Raw genomic sequence first — 19,440 nt, 5'->3', positions numbered from 1 at the left:
CATTCTAGTATTTTCCCTAAATCAAATGTTCTATGTTGAACATATTACTAGATTTCCAAACTCCAAAAATATTTACTGAGGTTATCTCTACCCCAAATGGGCTAACAGGACATAGGGGGCTGGTCTGTAAGTATTACTATAAATTGTAAAGCCCTGAGATTTTTTTTAAATCCCATTTCAGCCTACCTGTGTCTGTGAGCTTTGTGCATGAATGCTGCAGCATGTCGCAAAAAAAGACAGGTAAAAATACAAAAAACACAAAATTCATCTAAAACTAAAAGCCAGTACACTGTCCTGTGTCCTTCCTTCCAGCGAGCCCTTCACTTCCTCTCCTCCTCTCTCAGAATCAAGAATCCATTTTTATTCTAAATTAAGGTACCTGCACGAACAATCCTGGTGAGGGGTTTTGTCTGGACACAGTTGCTGCTTCCCTGCTCCCACTGCCGCTGTTCTCAGCATGCACAAACCCGAAGCACATGCAAATCAGGGCTCTCTTGCCCAGTGGAACAGAATTTCAGCTCCCAATGCCAACAGTTGCCTACAGAAGGCATCTACATCTGGTCTGCCACATCCACGGCAGCAACCACAGGCGCACGTTTTGCTTTGTTTGGAATCCGTGGCTGCGCTGCAGCTGAGCCGCAGAGAGAAAAGCTTTGAGCCTCCGGGGTTAAACAGACAAATGTTTTCAGTCACAACAACTTTTCTTCCTTTTTTTTTTCCCCCCTTTTTTTTTCCCCCCTCCTCTTTTTTTTGCGGGAAAGCAAAGCCATAACAATGTATGTATGAGGTTTTATGTAAATCATTAAAGGCCTCCTGACTTAAATTGTTGCTAACACCAAGAAGTTGCTTAATGCACGCTTGAGAGTGTGAAGGCAGAACAGATGAATASTCTCACAAATCTTATTTGCTCAGTTGGAGAAATGCAAAAATATTTGTTAAAAAAAAAAGAAAAAAAGAAAAAGAAAAAGAAAAAATCTGATTCCTGCTTACTGCCATTCAAACGTAAAAGTCAAATTAATATTCAGCACTCCTTAGTGCCTGATGATTTTTACTGGGAGGCAGAAGGGGCAGATACAATCCATAAATGAAAATATTACTTTCAAATACACAATTCAATACCTACCTAGCCACTCGTTGAATTTTTTAACTTCACTAGGAAGTCCCAGCTCAGTAAAATCACCAGCATGTATTAACACATCTCCATATGGCATTTGGATGGGATCAGTTCTTGAATGAGTGTCAGAAATACAGACAAATCGAGTATATCCTGGAGGCTTGGGAGCATCATGGGGCACAGGATCAACCCTGTAAGAAATGTATCATAACAAGGTTATAAAGTATTTTCACGTCTGCTTTACAATTCTAATTTTTACCTTTACMAAAGATCCTACTATTTTCTAGATTTGCCTGATGGAAGGAACTGATTAGAAAAAAACTAACACTAATGGGAGGTAGAAATTTTTGATGTTCACAACACAACATTTTCAGTATTTGTTGGACAGATGGATTACTTTGAAGAGATTATGGAAAAGAGATTGAACTATGGCAGTAACTCTGAAACAAACACAAATAAATCAAAGGCAATGCCAGTTTCAAAGGAACAGCACTATCCTRTCGCATTGTTTAAATGTGATTACACGGTACACAGGGAAAAGATATATTTCAGATACATAAATACATTTAAATGCATTTTTCTAATTATAACTTTTTCATGMAGGTTATATAATTCCAACAAATTTAATTAACACATTTTAGAGATATGTTTCAGTGTGCTAATGCAAAGCAAGATAAGAACTCCGTTGACAACAGCTGCAAATGTACGTTCAAGCCTGACTATTGTCAGGACAACTGTGGCAACTTTCTAGGCTTAATGATACTAAATGAAATCAGACATTGTGAAGGGGGAGGTTGTATTGTTCAGAGCTCAATCTCAATGCTCAGAACTGAGCAAAAGAAAAGATCTACCCCAGTTTTATGAGACACAGTCATGACAGAAGAGGAGAGCAGAAAATASCTATCTGCTACATGAGGTACACTCACTTTCAACTCATTCAGTTTTTTTACCCTCAATCCATATTTCATCAGCATACATACAAGCTAATACATCTAGCTATACCATATCTGCTATTTCAGTCAGGGAAATTCTGGCAACATAAACCCAAAAAGTATGAGATGCAAGAGTTATTTGTATGTCTCTAGAAATGTGAGAGATACACAGAATTGTTATGAATTATTTCACTTTTTAAACTTCTATTCTGAAAAGACAAACAAAATTAGTCTTGTTCACTGTCATAATATATATCACATATTTCTATCCCTTGCTGGTTGTACTTCAATTCAGGCTCTTACTTTCATACAAATAAGACCCACAAGAAGGGGAAAAAAACACATTAGAGATCTTTGTTATGAATGCCACTATTCCCGAGCTTATTGGGTAAATTTCCAGAAGGCATGGGATTACTTGAAAGGCGTAAGATAATCATCTTTGATCACAACCTCTTCTCTGTGTCAAAAAATTCTACCAAATTTAAATTCCCTACTTAGTAGGGAAACTAAGGTGCTTGTGAGAATTTCACAAGACTGGAAAGCGAGTAAAGAACAACATCTAAAACATTTCAACTTCATTAAACACTGAAAAAAGAGTTCTTAGCATTTTCTACACTATAGCTACAAAGCAAGTATATGAGTAAATTATCTTGTATCTGTCTTTCTTATACCATTTTAGGGATAAAAACTGTTGTTTTCTTTTTAAAAGCCATTACATTAAGCATCAGGCATTCATGAGGGGTTTTTATAGCCATTCTGGAGAAATGGCCTTTTAGTATGACTGCCTTGTAGCCATCTTTCTAAATTTCCACTTCCTGAGGAAGGTGCAGTGTGTGCAAAGGGTGCTGCTCATGGATAGCAGCTCATGGATAGCCTGGGAAATGAACTGGGATGGCTAGCGAGGGATGACTGGAAGATGGCCTTGGTTATCATTGCAGCCCTCCAAGGCAAAGCAATTAAGCACCATTACAGCAAACTCCTGAATATTCCTCCCCCTRCCAGCAGCTCCTAAAGCAAGTTACACACTGTTAGCCAGGTTTGAACTATGCATACTCTTCTAGTTTGAAATTACGAATGTGGACAGATCRAAGTTATGCTCCTTCAGTTTTTAGGGTAGCCCTTAAAGCTCCTGAGGGTGCTTCTTCTCCCTCAGAAACCTTTCAAAGCCCAGGCCAGCACCAAGTTGGATGTCAGGGAATAGCATGCACCTCATATGCTCATTCTCCGAAGCTCAACAGAGAAACAACAGACTGACTTAGGCACAGCAACCCAAGAAGCACACCACACATACGATTGCCCTTATAGTTTGGATGGGGTGGCTGAGAGGTGTGGACAGCACTCTGACAATTTGGGGGGAATGCATAACTTCTACATAGTGTGCAAAGGGCCAGAGAATTCACATAAAGAGTATCAATACACTGAACCAAATAAATTAGATACAGGTTTTCACGCTCAAAAGTTAGGCACACACTGAGACCATATGTAAGTAAAAACATATATCAAGTTTCACAAAGGTGTTTAAGTTATGTTATTGGAAATGATATCTGAAGGCTTGGTCCCCYTATGCTTGTGTAACACCTTGCTCAACAGCTGCCACAACAGCACCCAGTGCACTGCTTGCAACATGAGCAGAGGTGCTGGTTAGTTTTGTGCAAAGGCTGAAAAGCAAAACTACAACCTCAGTGCAAATCTTCTGTTCGGGGTTGTTTTATACACAAGATTTCTGTAGAGTAGCACAAAGGAGCAATATAGGAACTTTGTAGAAATGATGGAGGGACTTGAAAGCACTGTCAGAACTTACTGGCTGCCTTGTCAGTGGCAAATTGGTCATGGCACCAGCACAGACATGACAAACAAGGATGAGGCCAGGAAAATGCTGTTAGCRTGTTCTAGGCACTTAGAGGTGAAACAAGAAATACAAAATGACACTGAGATCCAAGGCAGGGGTGCAAAACTGAATTCCAAAGCAAAAAGAAAAACAAAACCACACACACACACAAATACTTACGGTGGCAGTAGTTTAACACAAGTTCACTTGTCAGCAGGTCTGTGAAATCTGTTTATGACTGCCTTCTACATCACTAATCTAGGTATTTTGAAATATATACAAAGACAAGGCAAAGCCCTCGCTTCTCTAATATTAACGACAAATCTTGCATGGGCTAAGATTTCACCCATCCCAATGAAGGGGCTTTTGTCACGCTTATATATACTTTTCCCTTTTTGGTCCCTATTCTATTCACTGGTAAGAGACAAAGCAATACTGTCAGTATTCAGAAACATTATTTGCAATTTCTGTAGCCGGAGAGAGAGAAGGTCAGATTGTGGTAGATGTTTCAATTGATCTCGCCTGTTCTCCTATTTGCACAAGCTTTTTCAACAGTATTAATCATTCATAAGAGATGGCTAAACTCTTGTGAKGAACTTTTTTCTCCGGCTAGCTTGTTCTGAACTGCTTGCTTAGGTTCTGAATTCCTATCATGCAGCTGATGGTCTAAGTCCTCTGGTAATATGATTTGTTACTGGTGAGAGGCTTTAGCAGCATATTGGTGAGTTCCAARGGGCTACTAATAAGTTACTTGTCTTCAATCCAGTATTTTGCCTGTAAAAATCATTTAATTTTTAGGACTGGTGAACACATTCGTAAGTGCGGGGAACTATGTGAATATTCACAGAGAACYATTAAACTTCAGCAATTAAGTGATCTGCATTTGGCATTTTGATTTACAGAAGTATTTCGGAACCCACATTTGTTTGTTTCTATTTTTGCTACCATTTGCCAGCTCTCTAAACAAAAGATGTTTCCCAGAGCTAACACCCAACTCATTTTTATTGTTTGCATTTCAGCAGTATCTAAAAGCCTCAAACACATTCTATAAACCATACATTGCTCCCCAAAAGTTCACCATGCAAATATATTTTAGTCTACCTTTAAAAAAAAAATACAATGTCTAATTTATGCCAAATAATTTACATAAAGCATCCCAGAATAGAGACCAGAGCATCCACTTCGTCACTGAGTTTTTAACCGCAAAAATCATGGCCTATGTTCAGAGATCATCAAATCATATTAAATACAAAAAATGTGAATGAACCGACTATTTATTCCTCATAAAGAAACTAAAGTTTTTGTTAAAAAATAAAAAACAGGCTTCTGATCTAAAGATAAGACTGCTTCTCTCTTTAATAAACACAATAAAATGTTGAAGACATTTTTATTCCCTATAAAAATATTTTACAGTAGAATTTTATACTTAATTTATTTGTAATGGCTTAACTGTTTTGTTCTTCCTTCTGGCTTTAAACTTTATGGCAGGTTTCATTTTGTAATTATAATTCTCCACTTTACATTACAAGTAAATCATTTAGAGCAGTTAATTTTACTGATGTCGTCATGATATTAGAAGTCAGAAACAAACACATTATTTTAATTACTCTTTAAGCACTTGGCACATTGTTGGTATGAAAGTGAGTTGTCGGATGGGTGCCTGCACTCTTTTATTTATTGRTGTCATTTTTCCCTTGTATGTAGCTGCAAGATAACTAATGAAACAATAGGAAAATATCTGTTGTGAACACAGGCTTGGCATTTAAGCTGCTGTTTATATCAATAAGCAAGTGCACAATGGTAACTGTATTAAGACCGTGGAAAGTATCATCCTTGTAAAATTTTTTAATACCACCACATGTTGTTCGTTTCCCTTTCTAATGCACCAGTATCAAGTCAGGCTGGCGGAGTGATCTTTCTTCCATTCTTTAAAAACTACTTACACTTTCCAAATGGACCGATCTTGTGTCATTACAGTAATTAGTATTAGAAAGGCAGCAAAACAGTGTCGCTCTTTGAATTCTCTTTGACTGGCCCATCAAACACCACATCGACAAGGCAATAACAATTCAGAAGGCTGTGTGAGAGCCGTAACAAAACTATAATACTTACATTTGCACATGCGGGGGCTGAAAACGTCCCTGGTTAATGTTGTAGAACGTGAACGCCTGTGTGGGGTTGGAGCTGTACTCATCCACCTCGATGATGAGTCTGCTGTGCTGGTGCCTTCTGGCTGCCATAATGTGCGACTGGGCGAAAGCCATGCTTGCAGCGCGGGGCCGGCCCTCCTCAGGCGATCATACCTGCTATCTTCCTACATCGACAGAAGAACACCATGACATCTCCTTACCTAATCCGCACGCTCCCCCTTGGAAAACCTAAAAGCAGATGGAAGAGACGGAGCATAACTGTTTGACAGCTAATCTGTTTGGGATTTGCTTTATTTAATGTCAGATGAAGATTAAGGGGGGATACGGAGGGAGGAAGACATACGGCTCGAAGAATTCATTACAAACCTTTCCAACTCAGCAATTTGATGAATATACTCGAGTTCGGGGTGGGACGTGGGAGAGAAAGTAAACTAGCGAAGGAACACAGAGGGTAACCTGTTCAAATAGGCCAAACAGTTCAAAAACATAATACCAATTTAAAACACAAGGCAGCTTCCTCAGAACGCTGTGTCAAATTAKAATATTTTGTCAACACAATCATCAACTTTATCTTTTCTCTGATTGCTGCTGAATGTTTATAGATAGGCACCTTCAAAGGGAAAAGAAATAAACAAAGAAACAAATTTGACACAGAGCACCAACTTGTAGATGACTAAAAYGCAAGTTAGTTAAAAAGAAGCAATTTAACCATTCCTTCAGAAAGTCTGTGCCACTCAYTAAGGAGTGTACTGTGAGTAGTTTTCCTTTACATCTTAAGAAACTGGGCTCATGTCAATACTTGCTCCTGGTTTTTAGTATCACTGAAAGAACTTCTGATAGTGACATGAGGGATTTGCTCTACCACACACATCCTCCCCTCACACAGCAGTGGCCCCAGATTCCGGATTCACTGACAAAGGAAGTGACTTGAGGCCTAACACACAAATGAAATGTATTAAATATTAAAAAAAAAAAAAAAAAAAAAGGAGAATCAATAGAGGTTTTATGTTTGGGAATAAATTTTGCCCAAAGGTTATATAAGTACAGAACAACAGCTCTGCAAACAGGATGAGAAAGTGAAGCCAAGTGCAATGCAAAGAGTATCCCCCAGAAACATCAGAAAGCAAATTAAATGTGATTTTTACTTTTATTTCCCAGTTTTAATAAAAAACGGATTATAGGCAATAAGGTTGGGTATTTTTACAGTATAATTTTGCATCCTTTCTAAAAGTTGTCTAACTTAAATATTTACTTTCATGCTAGCAAGTGCTCTTTTCTTCTGCCCAACACAAATAATCTACTTCAAAAGTAAATGCATTTACTCAAAAACCATGCTAGAATGCAGCAATTCACTAACTAGGTGCAGTTTCTGGGAAGCAGAACAAGTTCATGCGACCTTGCTGATGTTTCTTACTGCCAGTCTGATGGTACCAAGAATGATAGATGGGGAAGGTCTTCATAGTCGCAGGGGTTTTTAAAGCTATTTATAGGTATGTTGGGCCAGTTCAATTCCARTGGGAGGCAAGCAGCCAGGCAATTTCAAAAATCTGAGCTTCAGTCCCTTGCCTAACTACTAAAGATCACAAGTGCTCCAAGAAGCGGCAGTGTATTTTCGTTTTGAGGAAATTTATCCTTTACAAAACCAGAATGAGAGATTCAGCTCATTTTACTTGCTGAATGGCTGTAAATTGACAACAACTTGCTATCACTGAAAACCTGCTGGAAAACAGTCTGAGAATAAAAGAGCAGATTCCTTCATGCTCTTCCCCAGAAATGATTGGTAAGGAAATRCTAACAACAAAGAAAATTGTGGATTTTAAACATTCTCCAATGCTGTGTTCAGGCTACGAAGGAGCAAAATGGAATGAGCGAGAGCAGAGGGAAGGGAGCACGATCCTTGTAAGAATAATTGAGTACAAATTGCTGCATTTAGGAAATAAGAAATTAAGATGGCAGATGTGAGGAACCCTCCCTGAGGAGCTTCCTGCATGAAATGATGCATTTTTAAAGAAGTTTGTATGAGCAAGGTCAGACCCTTTATAGGGGGCAAGCTGTTCTACGTGGATCTACTTCTGTTTGAAAGAAACTGTTGGAACCGGTGACTTCTAGAAATACTCCACAGTCTGATTAATAATTTGTGATTCTGCAGCTCTACATGGGGCCATCAAACTACCTAAAGCAACTACCTGTGTTTTATAATTCAAAGATTATGCTCATTTTACACACAACTGAACAGCAGTTATGAGGATTTAAGGCACTGCCCAGTAAGACCTAGAACCTCCATTTGGGCTCAGTGCTTACAACAGCGAAGAACATGACTTTTGCCAGCCTACTCTTTGGGTCCTGTCCTTTGTGACCTCTCTCAAGTGATGTGAAACCTCCTGCAGAAACAGTGGATGTCGTCAAGTATCCCAATATCCACATTCATGCTCTGCTTCCTCTTTCCAGTGGAAAACAGCACTTTCCAACACAAACTTACAGTCAGAGAGTCACAGAATGGTTGGGGTTGCAAGAGATCCCTAGAGATCATCTAGGCCAACCCCACTGCTCCAGCAGGGACACCCAGAGCACGGGGCACAGGGCGGCATCCAGGTGGGTTTGGAAGACCTCCAGAGAAGGAGACTCCACAACCTCCCTGGGCAGCCTGTGCCAGGGCTCTGGCACCCTCACTGTAAAGAAATTCTTCCTCATATGAAGGTGGAACTTCCTCTGTTTCAATTTGCACTCATTACCCCTTATCCTATCCCTGGCCACCACCAAGATCCCCATCGTCCCTACGTTCTCCCCTCTGGTACTTATACACTTTGATCAGATCTCCTCTCAGTCTTCTCCAGGCTGAACAGGCCCAGCTCGCTTAGTCTCTCCTCATAAGATAGATGCTCCAGTCTGTTAATCATCTTTGTCGCTCTCCGCTGGACCCTTTCGAGAGGTTCCCTGTCCCTCTTTTACTGGGGAGCCCAGAACTGCCCCCAATGCTCCAGGTGCGGCCTCACCAGAGCTGAGGAGCGGGGCAGGATCCCCTCCCTCGACCTGCAGGCAACCCTGCTCCTGGTGCAGCCAGGATCCCATGGGCCTTGATGGCCACGAGGGCACTGCTGCCTCACGGCTACCTTGCTGTCTCACAGCCCTTTCGCAGCCCTTCTCCCGCGGAGCTGGCCAACAGAAGCCAGGCCCAGCAAGCGGGCGCTGCCGCCCCGCTCAGCAGTGGGGAGCCCCTGGAAGCGGGAGCTCTGCTTGCACACGGCAGCGGGTGTGAATCACGGCGCGGGGCCAGCCTGCGAGCATGCCAGCCACAGGCACTCAGCAAGAAGTTCCCCATACAAACATGTGGGAGACGGGAAGGCAACATGTCTCACTTGAGGTAAGACGGAAAAAAAAAAAAGGAAGGAAGAAAAGATGCCACAGAACTGCTGAGCCTTCTGCCAAATGACAGGCACACAATGTCAACCCTGGACACATAAAAAGCATGCAAGACAGGAGGAAAAAAAAACACAAAAAACAAAGAACCAGCTCCTGCCATATAAAACAGAATAAATAGCAATCACATAAACAGTTCGTGCTAGACAAAAATCAGAATATTGTAACATACATAATCAGGAAGCATAATTCAATAGGGAGGTTTATTCAAGCTCATTTCAGAAACATACACAGATGTCTTTGAACCTTACCTTTCAGTCTAGGGTTGCCTTCCTGCATAAGTGGTTGGCTCACTACGAACATTCTTGGTGTTCGACAGAACAAGCTGTCTCTTTCCAGCTTGACTGATAACCAGACTGACATCCATTATTATCCTCTCACTGTTTTCCTTTCCAATACTCCCCAAATTTATAACTTTTTTTCTTCTTTTAATAATCTGAAAATTCTTTTCCCAAACCAGGGTGTGAAATGCAGCAGGGAAATAATTACCTGCTGCTATAGCGTGCAAGTTTTAAAATTATGTGCCCAATATTACCAACATAGAGCATTAAGACTCAAATCCCCACAGCAACAACATGCTAACCACCCTCTTCCCCCAGACTTATGGAGCTGCGGGATGTCTGCCAGGGAAAAACAGAGAAATGTAAAAAGGACTGCAAGAACATGAATACTAAAATAAATATCACAAACCTGGCTGTTACAATCACAGACTGAGCAAAAGCTATTAAATCAGCTAAGCCATCTTCTTACTGATCTCGGGAATGTTCTCCGTGTTTTTTTCTGCTGCTTTCTCTAGTCTGTTCAAATGTCCACAGAGCCTTGATCTGCAGTCTAAAGTATAAAACAGACATTGTTCCACTGTCCTCAGTAGGCTTTGGGTCAGGCCATACAGTATTTGGATTATGCCACCTCTTCTCAGGAATTACTGGGCTAGGCAGGTGGTTGAACACAGGCATATATTCACAGGAATCTAATTTACATGGATTTTCCAATCTTTTTATATCTATTGTTTCTCTTTTTTCTTTCCCTTTCGTGCCAGCATTCTACATTAATCTCACTTCCTCGCCCCCAGATTCTGTTCTTCTCCGTCCACCCATCCTGCAGTTCTCTCCCTTTCTCCCTATGGTCTCTCGCCGTGGCTACTGATCTCTACAGTGCCCTCCGTCATCTACTCTGTTTCCAGCCCAAGGACAATACTGAGAATTTTGATAGTGATTCCAGTGAAATTAAATAAGCACCTTAGACTTGAGAACACCACGGCTCAAGCAGATATCACCTGAAATAACGATGAAACCAAGACAAAATAACGAAAACAATGATGTTATCGTTATAACAACACAAAGAAGACACAAATTAAGAAATGAAACTGCTAAGAAGAAACTTGCTGAGCAATGACCTTTGCAAGGCTGTGAAAAAAACTGAAGGCAAGGCGCCCGACCTGGCTAGAGCCAGGCACCATGGCAAGAATTGAAGAGCAGCAGTTGCACAAATAATTGTGAGACAGCAAGAGGAAAGAAGAGAAGACTGGTACTAGCTCAGCAGCAAAGATGCTACAGAAAAGATGGGAGTTTTCACAGAGCCTGACAAGCTGGGATTTGAGGATGCAATGGAGAAATGAAATCATAAAAAAGATCTTTTCATGCAGCTATAAATCATCAAAACTGTATTTTTTTTTCAGGAAAAGCCCATGATATAGCAGCAGTAAAATACTTCAAAGAAGTGTGTGAGAATCTGTTACAGATGACACAGTCACACATTCACTTTTTGTGCAAACCACTGACACTATTAACCAGAAACCCTACCCAGAGTTTGGTCAGGACCATAGGTCTGATCTTCCCCTGTACTGAGAAGAAACTGCTCTCTGCGACTTGTCAGTTCATCTTTTATATGGAAAAGCAGATCCTTTCATTAAACAAACAAACACGACACAGTGGCTTCTGCAAGAATGGTTCCAAATTTTATAGTAACATTTATAGTAACATTGCTATAATCTCTAGGAAGTAAATTATCAAAAAAATGCTATATTTTTGATTTAAACTCTCCCTCTCCCCAAAATATACTAGAACCACTAAAGCAAGCACTTATTCTGATAAACAGGCTAAACCTCTAATGTCTTTTTGCTGTCTAAAATACACGTTTCACACTCCAGCTAGAGACTCCAGCTAGAAACCAATCAATAGAATTAGTTTGCTATCTTCAGTTCTGCCATCAGGAAACGAAGCCTGAAGCCCTCCTAAAAAGGCAATATTCTGCRGGAATGGATGCGCCAGGCACATCGCTCTGCAGCAGAGCGCTTCTCCAAAGGGATACACTCTCCTCTTCCTCCCCTTCACTTTCTGAAAGAAACAGACTGCAAATCCTGGCAAACCACATCCACTGAGTCTTCCCTTAGCAGACTGCATTGGATTCACTTGACAGCGAGGCATCTGAATGCTCTTAACACACTTGTGGACATGGAAGGCAGCGTAATCAAATGTCATCGAGATGCTTCTAGGTACTAAGGTTGATCATATGCACTTCTACTGATAGAATCATTAGGCTTCCTAAAGGAATATAATTTGTCATAGACAGCAACATTTGCAATTGCATTAAAAAAAAAATACAGCTACAGTTTATAGCATGGCACTTACAAGCCCTCTTTTGCCAAAGCAAATGCTTTATGTACCTGCAATCAGTGTCAGTGGGAATTAAAAAAGTGTTAAAAAATATCCAAAACAAACAAACTAACAAAAAAAAAACAGACACCTTGAGGATATTTGCATGATAATCTGTGGACTCATTCAAGGTGTTTATCACCCTTACAAACTTCAGGAGTTCTACATTATGAATTTAACAATCTACAAAATTCTGTTTGGAAACCTAACCCCACTTAAGCTACAGAAGCTGTGCGGCATTTGAGATTGTTAGCTTTTCTAAATGTCAGTTTAGCTCTCGCGAAACGTGCCAGGGTGACAGCCTTCAAGCCTGAAGTCCTCTATCCCCAGAACAGACAGAGCACACACAGAGGGGCTGGCACACACATTAGATCTGGCATATTTCCCTGGGCTGCCTTTGTGTCTCAGACCTAATCCAGAGAAAACATTACTGAAGGGCAGCTCCAACTCCATAGCCACACATTCTAAGAAATCACTGTTTTTAAACAGCAAATAAATGTACGAATTTGGGTGAGGTTTGTAATGTAGATTCATCTCCACTGAAAACTGGAATGCACTCACCAATTCATTCACTGAGTGCCATGAGATGGCAAAATATATTGCACCATCTGCTTTGCAGGGCACAACATGTAGCTATACTGCTATACGAGTTTGTCAAGTTGCTTTAAGGTCAAAAATCTGAATAAAACCTTTACAAATGCCTCTTACCATGGATTTCACAATTCGCATTGGGCAGCAAGAGCCCATATTCTCCACGATGCTATAAAACCTCATTTTCAAAAACCTTTGTTTCAGGTGTAATTGACAGAGACCTTAAGCACCCCCTTTCTCAGTTCCAGCTCTCCTTGGTGGATGCTACTTAAAGAAGTCTGCTTAAGGGAACCATATAATCACCATAATTTATTAAGGGGCCCCCTTTGGAGGATCTTTTTAAAACATACATGTCTGAGATTCTGAGATTATTTTTTCTTTTCTTTTATTTTCTTTTGTGCTAAGGAATCTGATTTTGCTAACCTTTATCAGTTAAATAATATTCAATGCTATGGCCATATCTTTTCTGTCAGAAAGTCTGAGCTATTCCCATTCACATACCAAAACCAGCGGGTATAATTCTGTGTTATTTGTACGCCTACAATGTATGTATGTATACTGACCTCAATGGGAAGAAATGCAAGATCTATCTTCTTCTGTTTAGGAACTTCTATTTCTGCTATCAATGAACACTTCAGTGCCTCGCCGTATATATCAGATTTGCTACTGCAGATCTACAGGGTAACGAACAAGCTGTTTTGTAAGGTGAAAAAAAAATAGCGATTTAAATAAGACCTCTTATTTCTTGCTAATTATAATTACCTTAGAAAACAACAACAAGATCCCCTAAGTTATTTCTCATCAAGGAAAAAAGCACACGTCATTGTTCTCCCCTGCTGATCATAATAACTTGTCAAATACGTTATGACAAAATTCTTCGATGAAGTTAATCTTTTCTTCAAATTATTTTCCTGTGCTGCTCTCAAATATAAATATTATACATGTTTCTCTTGTTGCTTTATTTTTAAAAAACACCAACACACTAGTTGGCTTAAACTGTCACAAAAAGATTATATAGACATGGCAAGTAGTATAGAAGGGAAATGAGATAAATAAACTGTCTTTTGGAACTATGCCCTTACATTCCTCTCTGTGGAGTCTCCTCAACATATATATTTTACCTACTATATGCCAAAGTTCTGACCAGGCATCCAGAAAAACAGGTATCCAGATGAATGAATTTGGAAAACCTAAAATTACAATAGTAATAGCCTGTGAAATCTAACTCAGTACTGATTTAGAATGGATACCTCTTAGAAACCTTCCTAGCTAGTCCCATTTTAAATTATGATTGAATTAATTTTATATTCTTAATTCCTAAATTATTTTTTTATTAATTTTCCCTATATATTTTGGGAAAATACATACTTGGGAAAATACATCCCAAAACTACAGTAACTGAATCTTTTTACAGAGATAAAATTTTGTTTCATTATTTCATTAGTGTCATTTTCTAAATTAAATCCTCATCCATATAGAAAGCTGTTCATTTATTCAATTTAAAAAATAAACACAAACTACCAATACTTGTTTTTACCTTTACTTTCATTTTACAATATAACCAATACATTTTGGGACTTAAACCTGCAATACTTTAAGATGTACAAATACACTGAGCAATTTTCAAGGCTAAATGTTTTATTATAATCCTATATGTGATCTTGCCTGAACATAGAAAACACTGTATTTGGATAAAATATTTAAATTGATCCATTTTTCTTAGGTAAAACCAAGTCTCTCCCCTCAAAAATATACTGTTTGGCACAATATTACCCATATTTATCTGCAAATACCTGCAGAGGTAGCTAATCTATTTAAGTAATTACCTCTAGGGAAGGAAATTTTAAATAAACATCTGAACGCCACAAAACTCATTCTTCACTCTAAAAAATTTACTTTCATCTCCAGCAGCATTTCAGAATCTGTTATGTTACTGCAAATCATGGGTATACATTTATACAAGAAAAATTACAAGTCCCAGAATGATAATACCCATTCTGAGGAAAAATACCTAAAAATACAGGTTATGTGGAAAAAAATACTAAAAAAGGACATTCTCATAGGAGTAAATTAGGGCTGTGGTGATTTGACTGTGTATCATCTCAGCTGGCAGTTTGGTCCTGCCATTTGATTCAGCTCTTGAATCTTTTCAAATGAAATATGATTTAGTTAGAAAACGAATACGTAAGTATGGATATATTACATGTTTAAGAAATGAAGGCTTGGTTCAAATTTATAGCTGCAGAGTTTTGTTTCTTTTTTTTTTTTTTTTTCAGCTTTTGTGACAACTGACCAAACACTTATTTTCCAGGTTTCATTTGTATAATCTCCCCCGGGTCAAATCCACTGCCTTACCACAGCAGCCATCCAAACTGGGCTCTACTGAAATTGCATGTAAATGCACAGAATTAGGCCCAATTGGTTGCTCACGCCTAGCAGAGAGCAGAATACATCCCCCATGGACTARCCTGTTTGCTCAGGTACCAAAATTGTATCAGAACATGGCAAAGCCTGACGCTGAGCAGAGCATTTTTGCAGTGCTCCCATACTTGGAGGTTAGTAAGAACTGGGAAATGTTGCCTCGTACCAGGCAAGTTACTCCCAATAAAGCAGCCTGCAGCCTTTCCCGCTTGTTAAGCAGCATCTCTTAGTCTGGCAAGGATTTGCCAATCTTTTCTTGCTTCAGACAAAAATCTAACATTACAAATCTAACCATACTTAAAAGGCAGATATCTCGGTGTTAATACACATGAACAGAAAAATACAACTGGCTATCTATCCACTTCTGCCGTTCAAGATGAATGAAATGCCAGAGTATAAGCTCACAAGGATACATAATATAACAGGTGGAAAGTTAAATACAGCCGTAAGTATACCTATAATGATAATTGTTGAGATCAGCACATCATTTTTTATTAAGGGCTGAAGTTCAATTATAGAATAAATGGTGTAAATCTTTTTAAGACATGCGTTTTTCTTCTCAGACACAAAACTTTGAAAATTAAGTATATTGCCCTATTAATTACGCTGTTTACCCCTTTCTATCATTTAGCTACATTTGTCCCCACTGGAATCCTCCAGGTCATCCCATTAATACAGAGAACGAGTCAGTGCGTTTGCCCCCTTTTCATGCCCACACAAATGCATCCCAAAAGGTTCACAGGACAGGGAGGCAGAGGCAGCTAAACACCTTCTCCTTCAAAGAGAAGGASAGAGGAAAGATAAAAGGGGGAAAGACCCAGACAAGCAGCCCTGCTGGGGACTGACTCAGGTCAAGCCCCTCTGGATGCTCTCCAGACCTCATCKGGATCCTGCCACTTTTTCATCACTAGGATTCAGCCCTACAGGGCCTTAGCACAGGGCCACTTCCACACACTGCTCTCCCTGATGCCCGAGGGGCTGCCCAGGAGGGAAGCAGGATTCGAACAGCAGCTTCATGGAGTCAACCGCCGCACGTTACCCACGGCAGCGCGGCCAGCGCAGGCGGGAGCGGTCGCGCTGCACAACACTGCTCAGGAGCCGCCCAACGCGTGACCGACCGCTTGGTCACTCAGTGACTGCACTGGCTGCCACCAGCTGCTCACACCTGTCTGCACTGCTGAGCTGTGCAGGCTTGAAGAACTCGTTTGAAAAGTTATTTGGGCTGAATACAACTTGTCATTTGAACCCAAAGATGCTACAGCAAAGGCAAAAAATTAAGTGGGTAAAAAGTAAATGGAAATCTAAATGAGCAGATATCTTGGAGGGAAATGCCAAATTATCCCAATGAGACCACTACACRTTTTTGATTTTCTTTTCCCTTACCACTTAATTGATCAAATTGGTGAAAGTGGGACAATTTTTAGGGGTATTTCCAAATCCAAATTTTCCATTGGAAACTCTTTAAACTGACACTTTTTATTTCAGTTTTTTTTAAGGCACAACATTGCTAACTACTGGCAGTAGCTGAGTTTTAATTCATCCTCTCCTCTATGCATTAGGCAAGATATCTTGAACTTTTACCAAAAACTACTCACTCAAAGGGCTTCAGTAGGTGTGTTGAGAGGCAAAACTGAGATACACCTTAGAAAGAGCAGAAGATAAGCTCTAAAGTTTTTTTTTTTTAAGTTTTTACTATCAAAAAAGGAAGAGTGTCTGTCCACTAAGTCAAAGTAATGTTGTAATTATTTATTATTTTTGTTATTTGAGAGCTCACAGACCCACTGAGATCCAGGAGCAAATTGTGGTAGGCACAGTGCAATCACTGAGTATCTGCCCCAAAGARTTTACAGTCTGCAGAAATCAAACAAAGGAAATGAGGGAAAAATATTTCAGCACTACAGAGAAATAATCGGTGCCATGGCAAAACACTATATTTCTTCCATTTTCTTTTCCAGAAAAGGAATGGTTAATCAGGATTAGCTCCATAAAGACAAGTGCAGAGAGAAGGTAGGATATGATGGAGTAGTTGAGAAGAAGAAAAAGACGGTAAGAAAGAAAGTGGCACGCTGAACGTTTGAGGTAGAGAGCATGTCAAGCAAGAGAAGCGACTGTGAAAGCTGGCAGAGAGAGCTAGAGCAAAACAGCCAATTAGGAAAAGGCAGAGAAAAAACAGTCAAAAATATCYGTAACCATCACCTCCTTCTTAGGCTGCTTCTGCAGCTGCTCTGCTGGCTTCAGTCTTTGGTTGCACRGCAAGACCTTCATCTGCCATAAAGCAAGTTCCAACGGCTGTATGGCAGGTGACCACAACTTAAAAAAGTCAAATGGGAATTTTGCACAAAAAAAATAGCTCTCAAAAAGATGCATATGCCATATATAGTAAACCTGCAACTGGAAGAAATGTATAAACTAAAACTATGTAACAAGTTAGAGCAGATACTTCAAACTGAAATGTATCACACATACCTTTGAAAACAGAGGTTTGAAAAAGCTAACCAATTCTTTTCCCGCAGTATGAGCAAGGCTTTCCATAACACACAATACAGTGTGCTTAAACGACATTACAGACCCAATCTTGCTCCCACAGTGGATAACACGATTTGGGCTATTTAAATAGTGACTGAATGCAGCAGTGTTAAACATTTTGTATTTAAGTTAGTGTAATGAATCCCTAATCAGTTGTGACTGCAAGTTACTACATATAGACGGGGATAGTTACTTGTTAATCCGAACATAATTCCCACTGTCATATCAAACACAGCAAAACTGGCACACTTGTTGACAGCTTGTTGAACAGTGAGGTCAAGCACTGAGCAGTGGCAAAGATCAAACTACACGTTCCCCTCTAGGGGTGGTCTCTAAGGTGGCAGGTCACTACCATAACAGTTCTGCTCCTTTGCACAACATATCTTATATCAGACTGTCAATCTGCATTCCTGCTCAAGCAGTTTTTTACTTGCAATAGCAGGCTCCAAGGATGATATTCCAAGAGGAATACGAAGGACAACTGTCACACAGAATCACAGATCGGTTGAGGTTGGAAGGGACCTCTAGAGACTATCTAGTCCAACCCCTCTGCTCATGCAGAGACACCTAGAGCACWTGGCAAGGGGTCACATCCAGGCAGGTTTGGAAGATCTCCAGAGAAGGAGACTCCAAGTGATTTTACATTACTAGCCTTGCTTACATTTTGAAACATAACCTAAAACATGTATTTAAGTTAGAAATTGTAACTGGAGACCACCTGGCTTTTACATACTCTGACAAAAAACCTGTTTCACCCATGGACAACGATTCCTGAATCTAGCCTGGTGTACAGTCCAGAACAAGTGGATTAAAGTTGACAGCACTGTACTTAATCTTTTTCTGAGACCTCAAACTATATGTTGTAASAGTCTAATACATAACAGTAACTTGGACCAGGGATCATCATCCCTCAGATTACCTTACACACGTGTCCTTAAATTGGCTCACTTGCTCTTTAAAACAAGGTTCAGCCAGATCAAATAGACTGCACTGATTTCATCTTACCATGTTTATTAATCACGTGAGATTAAAATTGCCTTATGTGCAAAATATTAAAGCTCTCAGTTATAAACTCATTTGTTTTGTTCCTTATTTCTCATTGTTTCCATATGTCTGGAAAAAAGAAACTGCTTGGAAAATCAACTAAGCGTTACCTGGTTTCATGGGATTTGAGTCCGCTTCCTTGTAATTCATTGGCAAAACTCTAGCTGACTTAAAAAATAGTAACCTCTTCATATACCTCCACATGTTCTACTACAATAAAGTGGGGCTCCCTCCTATGTTTCTCTTCAGGTGAGGAAGGCTGCACCTGAGAAAGCAGATCTGGTCCCACTCAGTTCCTAGCGGGACATAACCCCGACAATTTCCCTAGTTCCTTATAATAAATCCAATTAAACAGATATGACCACAAACAGCAGAAACATCAATGTCAGAATAGGCTATGCATGGCAAATCCGAACTCAAGTCCACTTTACATTCCTCCTGACAGCTCCTGTAACAAGCACACAGAACTAAATAAAAAGCACGACCTGTTTAAACAAAGACCAGAGTGTCAGTTTTATCTCTGCATTCTCTCATGTTTGTCATTCGGCATCGGAAACTAACACCAAAACAAGTGTCTTACAAACATCGCTTTAATGGAAGGCTTTCACATAGGGCATGATGCGTTTGCCCTAGGCTACCAACAACATTTATGTATCTTTAAAATGGACATTTTTCTTCATGTGAACTCATACAGGTATTTCCTGCGGTTGTTTTACTTTAAATTAAGAAAAGGGACAGCAAAGGGGGAAAAAAAAAAAAAAAA

General features: G+C 39.7%; 1 protein-coding gene across 1 annotated transcript in view; it reads right to left on the bottom strand.

Annotated features, from left to right (window-relative positions):
* Positions 1-19,440, bottom strand: part of MPPED1 (metallophosphoesterase domain containing 1) — a 60,221-nt gene that overhangs the window by 39,030 nt on the left and 1,751 nt on the right. Inside the window, exons 2-4 of the mRNA XM_026054290.1 lie at positions 13,250-13,379; positions 5,987-6,188; positions 1,124-1,305 (exon numbers count right to left, since the gene is read on the bottom strand). Coding sequence (XP_025910075.1) covers positions 1,124-1,305; positions 5,987-6,138 — 334 coding nt within the window. The 5' untranslated portion in view covers positions 6,139-6,188; positions 13,250-13,379. The remainder of the gene's footprint in view (positions 1-1,123; positions 1,306-5,986; positions 6,189-13,249; positions 13,380-19,440) is intronic.

This window comes from Nothoprocta perdicaria, unplaced genomic scaffold, assembly GCF_003342845.1.
Source record: "Nothoprocta perdicaria isolate Ctin4 unplaced genomic scaffold, notPer1 scaffold_120, whole genome shotgun sequence".
Classification (NCBI taxonomy): domain Eukaryota; kingdom Metazoa; phylum Chordata; class Aves; order Tinamiformes; family Tinamidae; genus Nothoprocta; species Nothoprocta perdicaria.
Note: the sequence above shows the minus strand (reverse complement) of the source record. Positions and strands in the feature narration are given on the sequence as shown.